The sequence below is a fragment of the Chiloscyllium plagiosum genome, chromosome 10 (genome assembly GCF_004010195.1).
Source record: "Chiloscyllium plagiosum isolate BGI_BamShark_2017 chromosome 10, ASM401019v2, whole genome shotgun sequence".
Lineage (NCBI taxonomy): Eukaryota > Metazoa > Chordata > Chondrichthyes > Orectolobiformes > Hemiscylliidae > Chiloscyllium > Chiloscyllium plagiosum.
The window spans coordinates 85712387-85731022 of NC_057719.1; the positions used below are offsets into that span (position 1 = coordinate 85712387).

Below are 18636 nucleotides of genomic sequence, written 5' to 3' on the forward strand. Positions count from 1 at the left end.
GAACTAGAGGACACAGCTTAAAAATACGGGGTAGACCATTTAGGACAGAGCTCAGGAGAAACCTCTTCACCCAGAGAGTGGTGGCTGTGTGGAATGCTCTGCCCCAAAGGGCAGTGGAGGCCCACTCTCTGGATTCATTTAAGAAGGAGTTGGATAGAGCTCTCAAAGATAGTGGAATCAAGGGTTATGGAGATAAGGCAGGAACAGGATACTGATTAGGAATGATCAGCCATGATTATATTAAATGGTGGTGCAGGCTCGAAGGGCTGAATGGCCTACTCCAGCACCTATTGTCTATTGTCTATTTTGCTCATATGCAGTCTGGGTGGTTGCATTCTCACCTCCCCTGTTGCAATCTCACCTCACCTCTTCTGAACTGAAGTTAATAATGAGTCTAGAGCTGAGTGGCCCTGACAAAAAGCGAGCGATGCATTGTCGGTTCTTGTATCATGACATCGTGATTTGAAAAAATTAGCACAGGAACAGGAATTATCCTTTAGTCTGTTTAGCCATTCAATGAGATCATAATTAAAAAATAACTTGCAAGAACTGTAACAAACACGACATTGAACAAACAGGCAGAAAACTAGCCACCAGGATATATGAACATCAACTAGCCACAAAATAACATGATCCACTCTCACTAGTATCCTTACATACGGATGAGGAAGGACACCACTTCGACTGGGACAACACATCCATCCTAGGACAAGCCAAACAGAGACACGTAAGAGAATTCCTAGAAGCATGGCTTTCCAACCGGAACTCTATCAACAAACACATTGACTTGGATCCCATTTACCATCTCCTGAGAAAAAGAACAGGCAATGTCATCACCACAGGAAATAAAGTCACCACAGGGAATGACACTACCAACCCAAGGAAACCCAAACATATAAATAGAAAGCCGGTTACATCATCAATGCTTCATGTGAAGGCTCACTGAAGATGTTACCTAGTGTTGTGATGAAACGTCTGAAAACGAACCTTCCAGCTCAGCGAGCAAACCTACATCCAAGAGATCAGGACTCCCACACAATCTGAACATCTATGACTTGCACTTGGAGTTTGCAGCTGCTTCTTGTTTTGGGCATAACAGGCTCCAAAGTCCAAGCTCTCTGTTTTGTTTTTCAAATGTTGCACTAAGCTTTTGGTAACCAATGAAGGTTTTGTTGCTAGAATAGAATAAATAAAGAATTGCACTTACTGCGACTCAAAGGCCCATACAATTGCTGTATCTTCTCATCACTGCCGAAGTCATAAGTGATGTGACTTAAGGGCCCGTTATCATCTGGACATTTCCCTTTGTTGTATTCAACAGGGTATTGCTGAAATTGAATGCATTGTTCTACTTGATATCTTGCTTTTATGTGACCCTTCCTCTTGTTTTGCCCATTTCTCCCACAATTCTTCCTCACCTTGCAGTTCTATGCTCCACAAGCATCATCTTCCTACACAATCCTTTGCAATTTCACATCCTCCATGAAGATATTACTGCTTTTTCTAATGAATCCCCCATTCTCTCCTGATTATCAACTTGGTCCAATGGCAATTTGGTGTCTGTGAGTCAGAAGGTGATTGGACCAAGTTCCGTTGTCGGGGCTTGGCCACTTATAATGCCATTTCAATGTAGTACAGAGGTTTGGTCACATTGAGAGAGGATGTCAAATTGTTTGAAGGACATCTTTTGCTAGATTTTGTTTCGAAAACAAAACATTCTCAGCAATTCAGGGGAATACAGACCTCACACTTGCATCTACCTATCGCCTTCCCAGTTACCTTCCCCCTACCCAACCCCACTCCCCTATNNTACACCATGGCCCCACCTCCCTCCATGATTCAATTGAAACAAAAGCAGGATAGACACAACAGTGTCCTCATCAACATTTATTCCTAAAGTTCTCAAACAAAGTAGTTCATCCTGTATCCCCTTGTGGTTTCTCACTGTGGCTGTGGTTCCTATCCACAAAACAATTTAGTATAAAACCAATTTATTGTCTGTGGGAAAATTAAGGACAGGTGGGGTTTGTGGGGATGGGGAATAACACAACTTTCAGGATTCTTTAATTTTTCAACATTTTAAGTTTTTGGTTACACAAATGTTTTTGTTAGAACCGTGAACTGAAATCTAACCCATGCAGTTTTGAGTGCTTTTTGGGGGCAATTTGCTCATTCCCCTTCTATGTGTTCTTTTTAAACGTTGTGTTGGGTGTCAGCTAATCACTTTTGAAGACAATGTCCATTAACATTAGAATACAGTATTTATTTAAGTCCCTGCATTCGACAGTTAAAGTTGAAAAGTGTGGTACTGGAAAAGCACAGCAGGTCAGGCAGTGTCTGAGGAGCAGGAGAGTTGATGTTTCGGGAATGAGCCCTTTGTCAGGAATGTGGTGGGCGAGGGGAGGAAGGGGGCTGAGAGATAAATAAGGGGAGTTGGTGTGGGGCTGGGTGTAAGGTAGCTGGGAAGACGATAGGTAGATGCAGGTGGGAGGTAATTGAGATCAGTCGGTGGGGAAGGTGGAGCGGATAGGTGTGAAGGAAGATGAGCAGGTAAGACAGTTCAAGAAGGTGGAGATAAGTTAGAGGGTTGGATCTGGAGTGAGGTGGGGGAGGGGAGATGAGGAAACTGGTGAAATGGATGTTGATGCCGTGTGATTGGAGGATCCCTAGATGGAGGATGAGGCGGTGGGTGGGTTTGGTTTTGCAGTGCAGTAGGGCCAGGACCTGCATGTCCTTGGGGTCGTGGGAGGGGGAGTTGTTCTGTCTCTCCAGCATCTGCAGGCCTCACTCCCTCCTATATTGCAGTTAACCCAGGGAAAAGGTCAGTTAACATTGTTCACCATTTTCCCCATTATCTCACTGAGTAAACGTCAAAAATGTAATTGGTAGTAAAACATTTTGGAACATTCCGATGTTATGAAAAGAATCATAGACATGCAAATCCTTTTTAAAACTTAAATTTATCACTATTCCTTGTTAACCTGATACTCAGGTTGATTAGTGAGATAGGCAGATGGGAGCACAGTGTCCAGTCATAACTCCTGGAGTGTGCTCCTGAGAGGGTCAGAGGAACATAATGACTGAGTACAGTCATTACTGAGAATGACTCAGTAGTACTTCTCAGTACATTTGAGAGGTGGAGATAGTCTCTATTAAAAATTGCCTGACTTATGTTTGCAGACATGCCCATTGAAGAAAAACACAAAATTAACCTTGTCATCACCACCACTGCCCTGAAGTCGACATTGTGAGATTCTGTCAATTATGTACATTATTGGACTCTGTTCAAAACTATCCTCGCTTTTTTAGGCTCACAGCCATTACGAGTCAGTATTTTAGTAAATTAAACATTTTTGACAAATTAATGTCTGTAGGCATGAGAATTTTAAGAGCAGAATTTTCAGTTTATTATAAAACTGACTGTCAAGGGAGGTAAATTAAATGAATTAGTTTGGTTTATTTAAAGAGATGATTTTCAGTGATTTTACATCAGATTACCATGAGCAGGAGCTGAAGGAGAAAGAGAGAAGAAGACTCACTTATTAAATTGTTTAGAGTGTCCAATTAAACCCATGTTCAGCTGTTTTCATAATGTTGTCCCAGGTTACAATCCTTAAACACATCAAATACTTGTGGAAGAGTGAAATAACCAATTATGTTTAATTACCACGCCAATTCCACCCTCGGGTGACTGTGTGGAATTTGCACATTCTCCCTGTGCCTGCGTGGGGTTCCTCCTAGTGCTCCAGTTTCCTCCCACAGTTCGTAGAATTGCAGGTTAGGTGAATTGGCAATGCTAAACCATCTGTAGTATTCAGGGGTGTGTAGGTTAAGTGGATTAGCCCCGGGATATGCAGGGATAGAGTAGGGGATGTGGGTCTGTGAGGGATGTTCTTCGAAGGATCAGTGTGGACTCGATCGGCCAAATGGCCTGCTTTCACACTGTGGGGATTCTATGAAATGCGGTCACTGCTGAGATACTCACATGGAACAGCTGATACAAGTTTCCTCCGTACTGCTGTAGAAAGTTGGTTTCGGTGTGATAGCGGAGGATTGCTGCATCTTTCCAGCTGCTTAGCGGTGTGTCATTGGGTACGTGCCAAATTGATATATCTGAGGCCTTTATGTCATAGTAACCTGGGTTCTGATCAGAAATAATCACAGATTGTCAGTGCAGCAGCGAGTAGAGTTCACCAGCATCACAAAACCACAGAGGACAACCTCATTAATTAATGTGGGAGACTCATTCTTCTTCAGATAAGTTCTAGCCCAGTGTTACAGAATAAGGAAATTTAATTGCAGCGATATTATATAATATGCAAATTGGCCTGTAGCCTGGTGTTACTCCCCACCAATGTCATCTCATAGAGACATAGAAACACATTTTCTCTTCCTTGGGGGCAGCCAACTAACCAAATCAACATTCAAATGAAAAATGCCACAACCTCTTCATTCATAGGGCTGTAAAATTGATTGGCAGTTCAAACGATACTTTGTGGTCTGAAGTGCAAACCACTGACTTCTGACATCTGTCCCCTCAACTTAAAGCTATGTACCCTCATGCTAGCCATCAGCATCCAAAGAAAAAAGGCTTTCACTGTCCACCCTATCTAATCCTCTGATCATTTTGTATGCCTCGATTAAGTCAGCTCTTAACTTCTCTCTAACAAAAACAGCTTCAGGTCCCTCAGCCTCTCCTCATAAGACCTTCCCTCCATACCAGGCAACATCTAGGAAAATCTCCTCTGAACCCTTTCCAAAGCTTCCACATCCTTCCTATAATTCAATGACCAGACCTGTACGCAATACACCAAGTGAGGCCGCAACTGAGTTTTGTACAGCTGCATCATGACCTCATGGCTCCAAAATTCAATCCCTTGAGCAATAAAAGCTAATGTACCCTACACCTTCTTTACAACCCTATCAATCTGGGTGGCAATTTTCAGGGATCTATATACATGGATATCAAGATCTCTCTGCTCATCCACGCTACCAAGAATCTTACCATGCGCCCTGTACTCTGCATTCATGTTACTCTTTCCAAAGTAAATCACCTTTTCCACATGAAACTCCATTTTCTACCTCTCAGCCACACTCTGCAGCTTATCTATGTCTCTCTTGTAACCTACAACATCCTTCCGCACAGTCCTCAACTCCACCGACTTTAATGTCATCTACAAATTTACAAAGCCATCTTCCTACTCCCTTATTCAGGTCATTTATAAAAATGACAAACAGCAGCGACCCCAAAACAGATCCTTGCAGTACCCCACTAGTAACTGAACTCCAGGATGAACAGTTCCCATCAACCACCACCTTCTGTCTTCTTACAGTTAGCCAATTTCTAATCCAAATGGCTAAGCCGACCACAATCCCATTCCTATGTATTTTCTGCAATAGCCTACCGTGGGGAACCTTATCTCACGCTTTCCTGAAATCCATATACACCACAACAATGGCTTTACCCTCATCCACCTGTTTTGTCATCTTCTCAAAGAACTCAGTAAGGTTTGTGAGGCATGACCTACCCTTCACAAAACCATGCTGACTATTCCTAATCTAATTATTCCTTTCTAGATCATTATAAATTCTATCTCTTATCATTCTTTCCAAAACTTTGCCCACAACAGGAGTAAGGCTCTCTGGTCTATAATTACCAGGGTCATCTCTACTCCCCTTCTTGAACAAGGGGACAACATTTGTTATCTTCCAGTCTTCTGGCACTATTCCTGTAGACAATGATGACATCAAGATGAAAGCCAAAGGGTCTGCAATCTCTCACCTAGCTTCCCGAGAAGCCTAGGATAAATCCCATCCAGCCCAGGGGATTTACCTGTTTTCACACTTTCCAGAACTATTAACACCTCCTCCTTATGAACCTCAATCCTATCTAGTCTGATAGTCTGTATCTCAGTATTCTCCTTGACAGCATTCTCCTTGACAGCATTGTGGGCGGCACGGTGGCACAGTGGTTAGCACTGTTGCCTCGCAGCGCCAGAGACCCGGGGTCAATTCCCGCCTCAGGCGACTGACTGTGTGGAGTTTGCACGTTCTCCCCGTGTCTGCGTGGGTTTCCTCCGGGTGCTCCGGTTTCCTCCCACAGTCCAAAGATGTGCAGGGCCAGGTGAATTGGCCATGCTAAATTGCCCGTAGTGTTAGGTAAGGGGTAAATGTAGGGGTATGGGTGGGTTCGCTTCGGCGGGTCGGTGTGGACTTGTTGGGCCGAAGGGCCTGTTTCCACTCTGTAATGTAATCTAAAAATCTATTTTTTTATCCTGTGTGAATACTGCTCATTTAGCACCCTTCCTATCTCTTCGCACTCCATGCACTACTTCCCACTACTGTCCTTGACTGGCCATAATCTTATTCCTGACTTCTTTTATTCCTGACATACCTATAGAAAGCTTTCAGGTTTTCCTTGATCCTACCTGCCAAAGACTTCACATGTCCCCTCCTGGCTCTTCTTAGCTCTCTCTTTAGATCCTTCCTGGCTAATTTGTAACTCTCAAGTGCCCTTCACATCTCATCTTTATATAAGCCCCCTTCTTCCTCTTGACAAAAGCTTCAACATCTTTAGTAAACCACAGTTCCCTCACTCAATCACTTCCTCCCCACCTGACATGTACATACTTATCAAGGACATACAGCAGCTGCTCCTTGATCAAGCTCCACATTTCAACTTTGCCCATCCCCTACATTTTCTTTCCCTATCCTATGCATCCTAAATCTCACCAAATTGCATCATAATTTCCTTTGACCCAGCTATAATTCTTGCCCTGCGGTATATACCTATCCCTTTACATTGCTTAAGTAAACATAACCGAATTGTGGTCACTTTCACCAAAGTGCTCCCCTATCTTCAAATCTAACACCTGGCCTGGTTCATTACCCAGTACCAAATCCAATGTGGCCTCACCTCTTGTTGGCCTGTCTACATACTGTGTAAAGAAACCATCCTGCACACATTGGATAAAAACTGACCCATCTAAAGTACTCAAACTATCAAATTTCCAGTCAATATTTGGAAACCTAAAGACCCCATAACAACTGCACTGTTACTCTTGCTCCTATCCAGAATCACCTTTGCAATCCTTTCCTCTACATCTCTGAAACTATTTGGAGGCCTGTGGAAAACTCCCAACAGGGTGACCTCTCCTTTCTTGTTTCTAACCTCAACTCATTCTACCTCAGTAGACAAGTCCTCATCAAACATCCTTTCTGCAACTGTAATACTGTCCTTGATTAACAATGTCACCCCTCCCCCTCTTTTACCACCTTCCCTGATCTAACTGAAATATCAAAACCCTGGAACTTGCAACAACCAGTCCTGTCCCTCCTCTATCCATGTCTCCGAAATAGCCACAACATCAAAGTCCCAGGTACCAACCCATGCTGCAAGTTCATCCACCTTATTCCGGATGCTCCTGGCGTTGAAGTTGATATACTTGAAACTACCTTCCTGCCGGCAGGGCACTCCTGCAAACTTGAAACCTTATTCCTGACCTCACTACCCTCAACCTCCTGTACACTGGAGCTGCAACTCATGTTCCCATGCCCCTGCTGAATTCATTTAAATGCTCCCAAAGATCATTAGCAAATCCACCCCTCCACCAGGGTATTGGTACTCCTCTGGTTCAGGTGTAGACCATCCCATTTGTAGAGGTTCTACCTACCCCAGAATGAGCCCCAATTATCCAGGTATCTGAATCCCTCCCTCCTGCATCATCCCTGTAGCCATGTGTTCAATTACTCTCTCTCCCTATTCTTTGCCAAGCATCCAACCTATATACCTGTAGGCGGAAAATAAGTCCCAGAAGTCTCTGCACTCTGGTAAGTTTTTAAATGGAGAATTTACCTTCCTGACAGCTCCCTGGTTTCCAATCTTGCCATTCCCGCTGCAGAAATGAAATGAGGCCACTGCCAATGACAAGCATTGTTTTAAATAAAGAGATTGCACAAAAGCTCATCACCTTCAGGTCATCACTTGTCGCTCCTTCTGGACAACCAAATGTCGCAAAATTGGACCATGACCTGTCTCCTGCTGGAGAACTGGCATTACCCCCTTGCTGACTGGACCAGCGGTCCCCAGTGGTGCATTTCCCAAGTATGTTGTTCTCATGGACACTTGCAATTAGGGTCCAACCACCTCCATCAGTGGTCATGTCACAGAAGGCCTGGTAGAGTTCACCATTACTGGTTATGAAGAGATGGACGCCATCTGTATGAAGAGGACAATATTATGCAATTCAGTCGAATGAGCTTTTGAGAGCATTAGATGGTTAGACCTAACATCATAATGGGAAGGACACTTTGGATGCGATTTCCCTGTGAAATAAACGAAGTATTGAATCACTGAAAGGAAAACTAGAACTGGATGTAGATGACAATGTCAATTGCTGTTAAAATAGTGGCTTATAAAAAGAGTCTCTCTCATAATAAAGGATTGCATTTGTGCTATAGACTAGAATGTCTCGAATCACTTCACAATTGATATAAGTCTAAGTAACAATTAGATGTAGGCGTGTAATTGTCCTTGCCTGATTTTCTTTTCTCGAAACCTTCTACCCAGCTGAATTAATAAGTCTCAGTCCAATAACTGGAAAATAACTTCATTTACTTAATATTTTCCTGTTCTCACAAAATTTCTGTCTCCCAACACTGGGTTCTGCAACTTGCCTGAGGAGTCAAGAACATCCACTCTGTGCTTCTTCATTGAGGGTTCCAATATTCACACACAATTGAGTCAGGTTGAGGTATTTTTCTGACCTTGTTGCATTGGCAAGAAACATGATGGTGTTTGCCACTTATCTGAAGAAAGGTTTGGACAAATCACACACAGTGCCCGACTTAATTTCCCTGACACATCTTTAGCATTTAAGTTTCACAACATCAAGGGGAAGTCCAAACATTATCTGTTCTCCATCATGGCATCACTACAGAAGAGTTTCACTTGTCTGCTTTATTGCAACAAGGTCTGGACAGGCTTGGACTGACAAATGGTAAGTAACATTCATGCCTGACAATGAACATGTCCAATAAGAGACAATTCAACCATCAGCCCTTCATATTCAATACAGTTACTATCACTGAATCCTTCATGATCAACATTCTTGTGGGGGGAGTATTACCACTGGTCAGAAATTCAACTGTGTACTCATTAGAGAAATGCTCTAAAGCCTGAAGCTCCAAAGCCTGCCCACAAGTCAGGAATGTGATGTAATATTCCATACTTGTCTGGATGGTTGCTGCTCCAACAACACTCAAGAAGATTGGCACCATCCAATACAAAGCAGTCCACTCAGTTGGCACCACCTCCACAAATTTCCACTTCCTTCACTACTGACACTCAGTACTAGCAGTGTGTATACCATCTACAGTATGCATTGCAGAAATTCACCAAGGGTCCTTCAGCAGTACCTTCCAAGCCCACAAATGTTTCTATCTAGAAGGACAAGGAAACACCTCCACCTGCAAGTTCCCCTCCATCCTTCAGTGTTGCTGGGTCAAAATCCTGGAACTCTATCCCAATTGTACTGTGGGTCTACAGATAACACGTGCTCTGCAGCCGTTCAAGCACACAGATTACCACTACCTTCTCATGGGGCAACTAGAGATGGGGAATACATGCTGGCCCACATGCCACAAGCGAATTTTAAAAATCATTAATTTGCCTAGTTGTGATCCCTGCAATCCATAACCTTCTACCTTTCTCTAAAGTGCAGTTACTGCTTGTATATTTCATACCAAAACTCATATCTTCACATTTCTCTGTGTTAATGGTCATTTGCCATAACTGTTCCATCTTCAGGTTTTCAAAATAATTTCTCTATCCCACCTCAATGAATTTCATCCTTGCTATTTAGCAGTTTTATTAATGGTTTCCTGTGATTTTATTGCACTCCTCCTCTCTTTTGCTGATTTCGTTATACACTCATTGTGTTCCCATCTGTATATTAAGGAATTGTGTTCCCGTTTCCAAAGTCCAGTTGAGAACAGGAGTGGTCTGACGTATTAACATGTTTTCTGTCATGTAACAAGTATTTACTTCCTCACTCTGCTTTGCTTTCATTGACGCAAAAACAAGTCCCCATAATGTTATTTGAACGAGGGCAGAGTCCACAGTGTCCCACCCAACATTCGCCCACCAACCCAAAATGAAAACTGATTAACTGGTCACCCGTCTCATGTTCTGTTTGATGGGACTTTGAATGCACCTTTGCTGTAGTACTTATCCATGTAATAACAGTGAGTGCTCTTCAAGAACTCTCCACCGGCTATAAAACCTATTGGGGTATCTTGAAAGTGTGAAGTGTGCTGCATAAATATACATTTGTTCGCTTTTTCCAGTAGTCAGTATGAGTTACAAAGCCTACACATTACTTGGTGCTTTTTCTGGTGAGTAACCAGGCACAAGAAGACTGGTTATTTTTTGCTTGTCACTAAGGCACTAAATAGAAACGTAGCCATGCTGACTATATCTTAGCTTAATGAGGCAATTGTACTTTTTGCTGAAATTGTTTACCTTTGGTGAAGTGGTATTTCTCTTTGAGTTCCAGGCAGCTCCTGGTTAAATTATAGTGGTGATCGTGTTTATCTGGACAGCCATTGTCGTTGACTTCAAAGTCACCCATGACATTAACAATTGCAATGTCATGGTTTCCAATGCCGATTTCATCTTAACCGAAGAAAAGATATAGTTTGCATTACTGCTGATGAAAGACACAAAAAAGACATAGCTACATAGAGATGGAGACACAGAGAAAGGGACAGAGTAAGGAATGAGAGGGATACAGAAAGAGACAGAAATTAGGAGGAAGGCACAGCAGCAAACAAGAATGATGCAGAGAGTAAAAGAGCCTTTAAAAAGAGGCATTGGATAGTTATGGAGAGATGAATAGAGGGTAGGACCCAGAGATGAAAAGGAAAACAAGAGGAAAAGAAGGAATTACCAATGGAGACAAAGAGATGGTAAAGATGCAGGAAGTGGGAAGAAAAGGGAGAGACACTGTGACAAACGTCATATGCAGTGGGACAGAGTGAAAATCGATGCATCTACGCTGTAGAAGACAACAGAGCCAGAGACTGATTTAGAACATGAGGGCGAGAACATAAGAAGGGAGAAGCAACAGAAATGATGAAGCCACAGAATGATAAAAGGAAAAGGGAATAAAGGAAGAGATTTATCTTGTATTGCAATTCAGAGACACTGCTTGTCCTCGGGCACATTGCTGAATTGATTACAATCCTGTATAATACATCTGTGTCATACTGCATAGAAACAGATCCTTCAGTCCCACCATGCCCAGCATAATCCCAATCTAAATCAGTCCCACTAGCCTGTTCCTGACTTATACCCCTCCAAACCTTTTCTATTCATGTATCCATCCAAATACCTTTTAAATGTTGTAATTGTATCTCCATCCTCCACTTCCCTCGGAAGTTCACTCCACACTGAAATCATCCTCTGTGTAAAAGATTTGCCTCTTATGTCTCTTCTAAATCTCTCTCCCCTCACTTTACAAATGTGCCCGCTAGTCTTGTAATTCCCCACCTTAGGAAAAAGACACCGTACCATCAATTCTATCTATACCCCTCGTTATTTTATAAACTTATCAGGTGACCTCTCAACCTCATATGCTCCAGTAAAAAAAGTCTGTGGACAGTCAGTACCCTCTTCATCAAACAATAAAGAGATGTCGCTCCAGAAATTTCTGGGGAAGGGATATGAATCCTGGGGGATGAGGGAACCCCCTGAGGAAGGATGAAATGGTACAGGAGAAAGTGAGGACTGCAGATGCTGGAGATCAGAGCTGAAAATGTGTTGCTGGAAAAGCGCAGCAGGAAAAGCTGCACATCAAATGGTACAGACCAGGATCCAAGTTGATCTATACAATCCCGCCCATTACATATCCCAGTTGAAATTCACAAACTGAAAGACCAAAACATAACAAATTCATTACTTACCTTCATGATGTGTAGGGGATTGCGCAGTGCTGGCAATAACAAGGAATAGAAGAAGGATGACCTTCATTTCTTCACAACAGCTTTTCTGTGAGGGGCTATAATTCTGGGATCATCATTAACAAGATAAGGGAGGAGGAGAAAGTACATTACCTCAGCTGGCATTTTGAATATTGTATTAATGAATTAACTCTACATTTTGGAATGAATGAAGTCAGTTCCTGCCTTATTGTAGAAAATTGCTGATGGATAATTCTGAACATCAAAGTCAAACTAGGAATACTATAGCAAGTAACTCACCTCCCATCACCCCTATACCTGTCCATAATCTAAGGCACAATTTGAGACTGTGATGGAACACATCTGGCTTGTCTGAATGAATGCAGCTCAAACACTTAAGAAACTTGACACCATCTAAGAGAAAGCAACCTGCTTGATTGACACCTCATTTTCCACCTTAAATAGTCTCTCCCTGCACTGGCAATGCATAGAGGCAGCAGTATGAAGCAAAACAACAGCTCCTTCAACAATACCTGCCAGATACACAATGCCTATCTTGAAGGAGGTATAGGAGGATCACCACTGGAAAAGCCCCTGTGAGCCATTCATCACCCTGACCTGAAGTTATAATATTGTTCCTTTATTGTTGATGAGTAAAAACCCTTGAAGTCCTTTCCCAGCGGCACTATGGCTGTAGGAGTTCAATCACACTGTTCAATATCACCTTCTCAAGAGCAGTTAGGGATGGACAAGAAATGTCCCAAAAACAAACATATAAAACAAAACACTGTCAAATCAGGTATAGAAGAAATACAGAGGGAAATAAACATTAGGATAAGAGAGAAAAAGAAAACAAAGAAAAGTCAGCAATTTCTGTTTTCAATGCTGTCTAGACAAGATTTATAACCAGGACCAACCAGAGTCCAGACTTATGTCAGAGATGTTCACTGCTGTAACTAAAACATCTCTTTGTTAAAAAGTCACAACCTATTCCAGGAAATTCAGATCATTCAATGAAATGAAAGGAGCAAGAGTCACTTTCAGGAGATTGATAGTGAAGAAACACATCTTCAACAGCAATCTTTTGAGTTCTGCATTTAATTCCATATCAAACCTTGCTTGAATACAGTGAGGACCTTAAGCTGTAAACATATTGTTAATAGCAAATCTTTCACCATTATTACATTAAGCAGCACCTTTCCAAAATATCATTATTTATGACATATTGATTAGATTAGATTACTTACAGTGTGGAAACAGGCCCTTTGGCCCAACAAGTCCACACCGACCCGCTGAAGTGCAACCCACCCAGACCCATTCCCCTACATTTACCCCTGCGCCCAACACTACGGGCAATTTAGCATGGCCAATTCACCTGACCTGCACATTTTTGGACTGTGGGAGGAAACCGGAGCACCTGGAGGAAACCCACGCAGACACGGGGAGAATGTGCAAACTCCACACAGTCAGTCGCCTGAGGCGGGAATTGAACCCAGGTCTCTGGCGCTGTGAGGCAGCAGTGCTAACCACTGTGCCACCGTGCCGCCCATTGCTCACACATGAATATGGATATTGACCCACAGAGTTCAATCTGATTCTGGGACCTGCTTTCTGGAGGCCTGGTTTTGAAAACTCCTTACCTGTCTCAACAGCTTGATAGCAAATGCATCTACATGGCGTATATGGGGGACTCTTATATTCTCCAACACCGTCACCATCTAACAATAGAAAGCTGACAAATGGATTGATGTAAAATGATATTGTAATCTCCTGAAATAACAATATCTAGGACACTGGGAGATCAGTTTCTTAACTCTGTAACCCAAACCTGAATATTGTTTGACCTGATTTAGATACTGAATACAATGACGAAAATATGATATCAACATCCTGTGTTTGTATACAGTCTTTATCACAGAAAACTGCCCCAAGGAACTTCACAGAAACTTTTTCAGAAGAAAAAGTGGAGGGAATAAAGATCAAAGACCAGAGCTTGGGAAGACAGCTAGATTTCCAGGACAGTCTTCAAGAAGGAGAGGAGATGGGTGCATTATGTTTCCTGGGTGGCTATCCTGCTGGCCACTTACAAGGGGCAAGGCAATAACAGTGTCGCCAATTTAAATTCATATATCACCTGTCAGATATAAGACACTTCATAGGATTGTTAAAAACAAATTTAAAATTGAATTGTTTGAGACTATATGAGGTGGTCAAAAGGTTTGGTCACTGGAGGAAACTTCAGAACATAGGACTTCAGTATCTGAAAGCACAGATGCTAATGATGGAGGGATGTGCAAGAGGCCAGAGTTAGTGGAGTATAGAGATCTCAGTTGGAATCTGCCACAGGTATATAAAAAAAGGCAAGGCTTTGGAGAAGATTGGAATCAAGTATGAATTTTACAATTGTGGTTTTGCCTAGCTAATGGGAGGCAATGGAAGGAAAACAAGATGTGAGCTGAGTTGTATCAATAGTTTCATATTTGTTTTTCAGCACGTTGAGGGCTGCAGGTATCCCGTTATAGCGACATCAAATTGCAGCTGAAGTATATAAAGTCTAAAGTACAACTGATGAGATAACAAAGCAAAGTAAAATCATAATTGGCTATCAGCAATAAGGGATTGGAGTCACTCCTGCATTTTATTGAAATAGTCCAGGGAGATCATGAGTACAGGGAGAAAGAAAATAACAAAATTGTATGCCACCACAAGATCAGTGTGACTCAAATTTCTAAAGCAGTGGGACATGTCTGAGGAATTCGAGAACAACCAGCTGAAGGGCTGAGGGACATAGTTGAATAAGAGCTTCCCAGCTACTTAAATATTGACAACTGAACTGGTGATTCTGGGTTCCAACTATTCTTTCCCTGATCCAGATCTTCCTCAGGGCAGATCAGTAAGAGGTGTCTATAGTTAGAGTAAGAACACAGAACATAGAACCATACAGCACAGTACAGGCCCTGCAGCCCTTGATGTTGTGCCAGTCTTTTATCCTACTCTAAGATCAGACTAACCTACATACCCTTCTTGTACTAGATTCCATGTGCCTTTCCAAGAATCGCTTAAATGTCCCTAATGTGTCTGACTCTATTATGGCTGCCAACAGTGCATTCCAGGCACTCACCACTCTCCGTGTAAAGAACCTACATCTGACATTTTCCTGAACTTTCCTCCAATTACCTTAAAATTATGCCTCCTTGTGGTAGACATTTCTGCCATGAGAAAAAGTCTCTGGCTATCCACTCTATCTATGCCTCTCAACATCTTGTATACTCTATCAAGTCACCTCTCATCCTTCTTCACTGCAATGAGAAAAGCCCTAATTTCCTCAACCTTTCTTCATAAGACATGCCCTCAGTAAATCTCCTCTCCTCTCTAAAGTTTCCACAGCTTCCCTGTAATGAAGCAACCAGAACTGAACACAATATTCCAAGTGCCATCTAACCAGGGCTCTATACAGCTGCACCATAACCTCACAGCTTTTAAACTCAATCCCACTGCTAATGAAAGCCAACACACCGTTTGCCTTCCTAACAACCCTATCAACTTGGGTGGCAACTTTGAGGGATTGATGGACATGGACCCCAAGATCCCTCTTTTCCTCCATACTGCCAAGAATCCTGCCTTTAAACCTGTATTCTGCATTCAAATTTCCCTGTATCCCATGCCTTCTTACTTTCTGAATGAGTAAGGCACACAAAATCTTGAAATCATTGATAACTTGAGAAAACAATCTGTTGAATCTCTATTTGTTGGGTGTTTTGGGAGAGGGTAGTGCAGTTGGAATGTTGTTGGATAATCCAAAATCCCAATCTAATGATCTGGGCAATATGAGTTTAAATGGATAAATTCAAATTCAATTTTTTTAAAAATTCTGGAATTAATTGTCATTAATTAGTATCTGAATCACTAATATTCTTCAGTGACAGAAATCTGCCATCCTTATCGAGTCTGTCTTAGGAGAGTCTACAGATTCACTGAAACACATTGCTTCTTAATTGACCTCTGAACTGGACTGAGCAAGAAACTCACTTCAGGGCAATACATAATGGACCTGTCTGTGCTATTTGTGAGCAGTAAAGCACCTTTAGAAGATGGTTGTGTTTTTGGAGATCAATGATCTCAGCTCCAGGCCATCTCTGCAAGAGTGCCTCAGAGCAGTGTCCTAAGCCCATTCATCTCCAGCTGCTTTGTTGATGATCTTCCCTTCATTAGGAGGTGAGAAGTGGGTAAGTTCACTGATGTATGTACGATATTCAGAATCATTCCTGGCTCCTTGTACTAAAGCAGCCCATGTCCATATGTCGCAAGACCTGGTCAACATCCAGGTTTGGTTGCTCAGTGGCAAGTGACATTTGTTCTACAGAAATGCCAGGCAATGACCATCTCCAAAAATCTCCCCACTATTTCATTCAAACACTCTCTACTGGCTTAGTTATATGCATCAGCAGGACTCAGACCTCAGCACAGTTAAAGTGAAGATTAGTCCCAATAGTGTAACACACCCTTTCCCCAGTATTGGGGTCACCAATGAATCATTGCTTTGACATCAGGTAAAGTCCAACAGCAGTTCTCCTGCAATACTTACCAAGAAAATGATAAATACTGTTCTTGTACCATGAAATGACATTTAAGGAGGGAGAGTGTGCTGATTAACACAGACCACAGAATTTGTAAACCCTGCCTGTAAGTTCAAGCAAGGGTCAACTCGATGTAGTTGATTATGACATGATCAGGTTACAAATGTGTGAGGCTCTTATACAGATTTTCAGAAACTCTCATTGTATATAGTCACAAGCATTCCAAAGGCAGGGCTAATTTGAGTGACTATAAATGGGTGTTTAAAATTAAAGCTTCAACAATAATAACTTCAGATAATTACCAAGCACAATATTGTCTGTACCTTTCTAAATCTGCTTGAAGAATAAAGGACAAACCCTGTTCTGAGTGGTTTTCTTCACATAATCACATATTTAATTTCCTTTTCATTCATTCCTGGGATGAATACATCGCTGACAGGGATTGTCTTGTTTATTAGTTATTCCTTATCCTCAACTGTCACTGATGGAGGGTGGGGGAAGGGGGGGCCAGGTGGAGAACTGAGTCGAAAGTGTGTGGTGCTGGAAAAGCACAGCAGGTCATGCAGCATCCAAGGAGCAGGAGAATCGACCTTTAAGGAGCTCTTCATCAGGAATGAGGCTGGGACCCTTGGGGTAGAGAGATAAATGGGAGGGTGCTGGGGCTGGGAAGAAGGTAGCTGAGAGTGCAATAGGTGGATGGAGGTGGGGATGAAAGTGATAGGTCAGAGAGGAAGGTGGAGCGGATAGGTGGGAAGGAAGATTGGCAGGTAGGACAGGCCATGAGGGCGGTGCTGAGCTGGTAGGTTGGAACTGGGGTAAGGTGGAGATGGGGAAATGAGGAAACTGGTGAAGTCCACATTGATGCCCTGGGGTTGAAGGCTTCTGAGACGGAAGATGAGGCATTCTTCCTCCAGGCGTCAGATGGTAAGGGAGTGGTGATAGAGGAGGCCCAGGACCTGCATGTCCTCGGCAGAGTAGGAGGGGGAGTTGAAATGTTCGGCCAGGGGGCGGTGGGATTGATTGGTGCAGGTGTCCCAGAGATGTTCCCTGAAGAACTCTGTGAGAAGGCATCCAGTCTCCCCAATGTAGAGGAGACCGCATCAGCAGCAACAGATACAATAAATGACATTGTTGGATGTGCAGGTGAAATGTGGAAGGCTTCTTTGGGGCCTCAGACAGAGGTGAGGGGGCAGGTGTGGGCGCAGGTTTTGCAGTATCTGCGGTGGCAGAAGAAGGTGCCAGGAACTGGTGGAGAGCTGCCTTCTTCATGCTGTAGTTGATGTGGCATAAATAACCCAGGGTGCAGTTGAGGAGTGAGTTTTCTGACTCGGAACTAGCAGTACTGAAGGAACAGTGAACGGGAAAGTGTGGTGTTGAGGGGAACTTGCAAGTGATGGTGTTCGAATGTGTCTGAAGATCATGTTCATCTCTATGGTAGAGGAATTTCGAAGATGCAGAGTTGTGTTGAGATGCTACAGTGCATCTTGTAGATGGTACACACCCCTACAACTGTACTGTGTTTGGGAGGGTATTGAGTGCTGAGGAGCCATACGGGACTGAACAAATGGGTATCTTTCTCCTGGAGCGGGTTGAGCTTTTGAGTGTTGCATCTTCACTCAAACAGAATGCAGAGTATTTCAATATACTTGTGACTAGTGCTTTTTGGATGATGGAAAAGCTTTGGGCAAACGACAGTCACCCAAGGCTGGAATCAAGCCCAGGTCCCTCACACTATCAGGCAGCAGTGTTAACCAGAGCCACCAGAATTGCATTCATGTGAATTCTCATACTTGTAGAGATAGCTGGGGAATGGGAGCCTCAATTAACTGCTCTGTTTAAATGCCCGAGTTCAGAGACGAGAGGAAACAGGGACATAATAGGCTAAGGGCAGAGGGTATAACAGATTCTAGCATTCAGTGTGCAACAGACTGATGATGAATGTGTTCAATTGTATCAGAGAGGCAAACCCTGCTCCTGATCTCAAAGTTACCTGAGAACAAGGATTTATATTTGTTAACCCTCAGGTTAGTACCACCTGCTTAGATATTAACAGAAACAGTATCAGTTTAACTTACAATATTATCCTCTTTTCCTGTTT

At 42.7% G+C, this 18636-nt stretch overlaps 1 protein-coding gene across 2 annotated transcripts in view; it reads right to left on the reverse strand.

Annotated features, from left to right (window-relative positions):
• The window catches only part of LOC122553852 (intelectin-1-like), a 35506-nt gene that overhangs the window by 3606 nt on the left and 13264 nt on the right, over window positions 1–18636 (reverse strand). The window contains exons 1-6 of one of the 2 annotated variants that reach the window (XM_043698264.1): window positions 13602–13688; window positions 11965–12067; window positions 10523–10675; window positions 7971–8218; window positions 3986–4144; window positions 1208–1328 (exon numbers count right to left, since the gene is read on the reverse strand). In XM_043698264.1, the coding sequence (XP_043554199.1) occupies window positions 1208–1328; window positions 3986–4144; window positions 7971–8218; window positions 10523–10675; window positions 11965–12067; window positions 13602–13679 (862 nt within the window). In that variant the 5' untranslated portion in view covers window positions 13680–13688. Of the gene's footprint in view, window positions 1–1207; window positions 1329–3985; window positions 4145–7970; window positions 8219–10522; window positions 10676–11964; window positions 12068–13601; window positions 13689–18636 lie in introns of those variants that run through there. The other variant, XM_043698265.1, reaches the window with a different exon arrangement.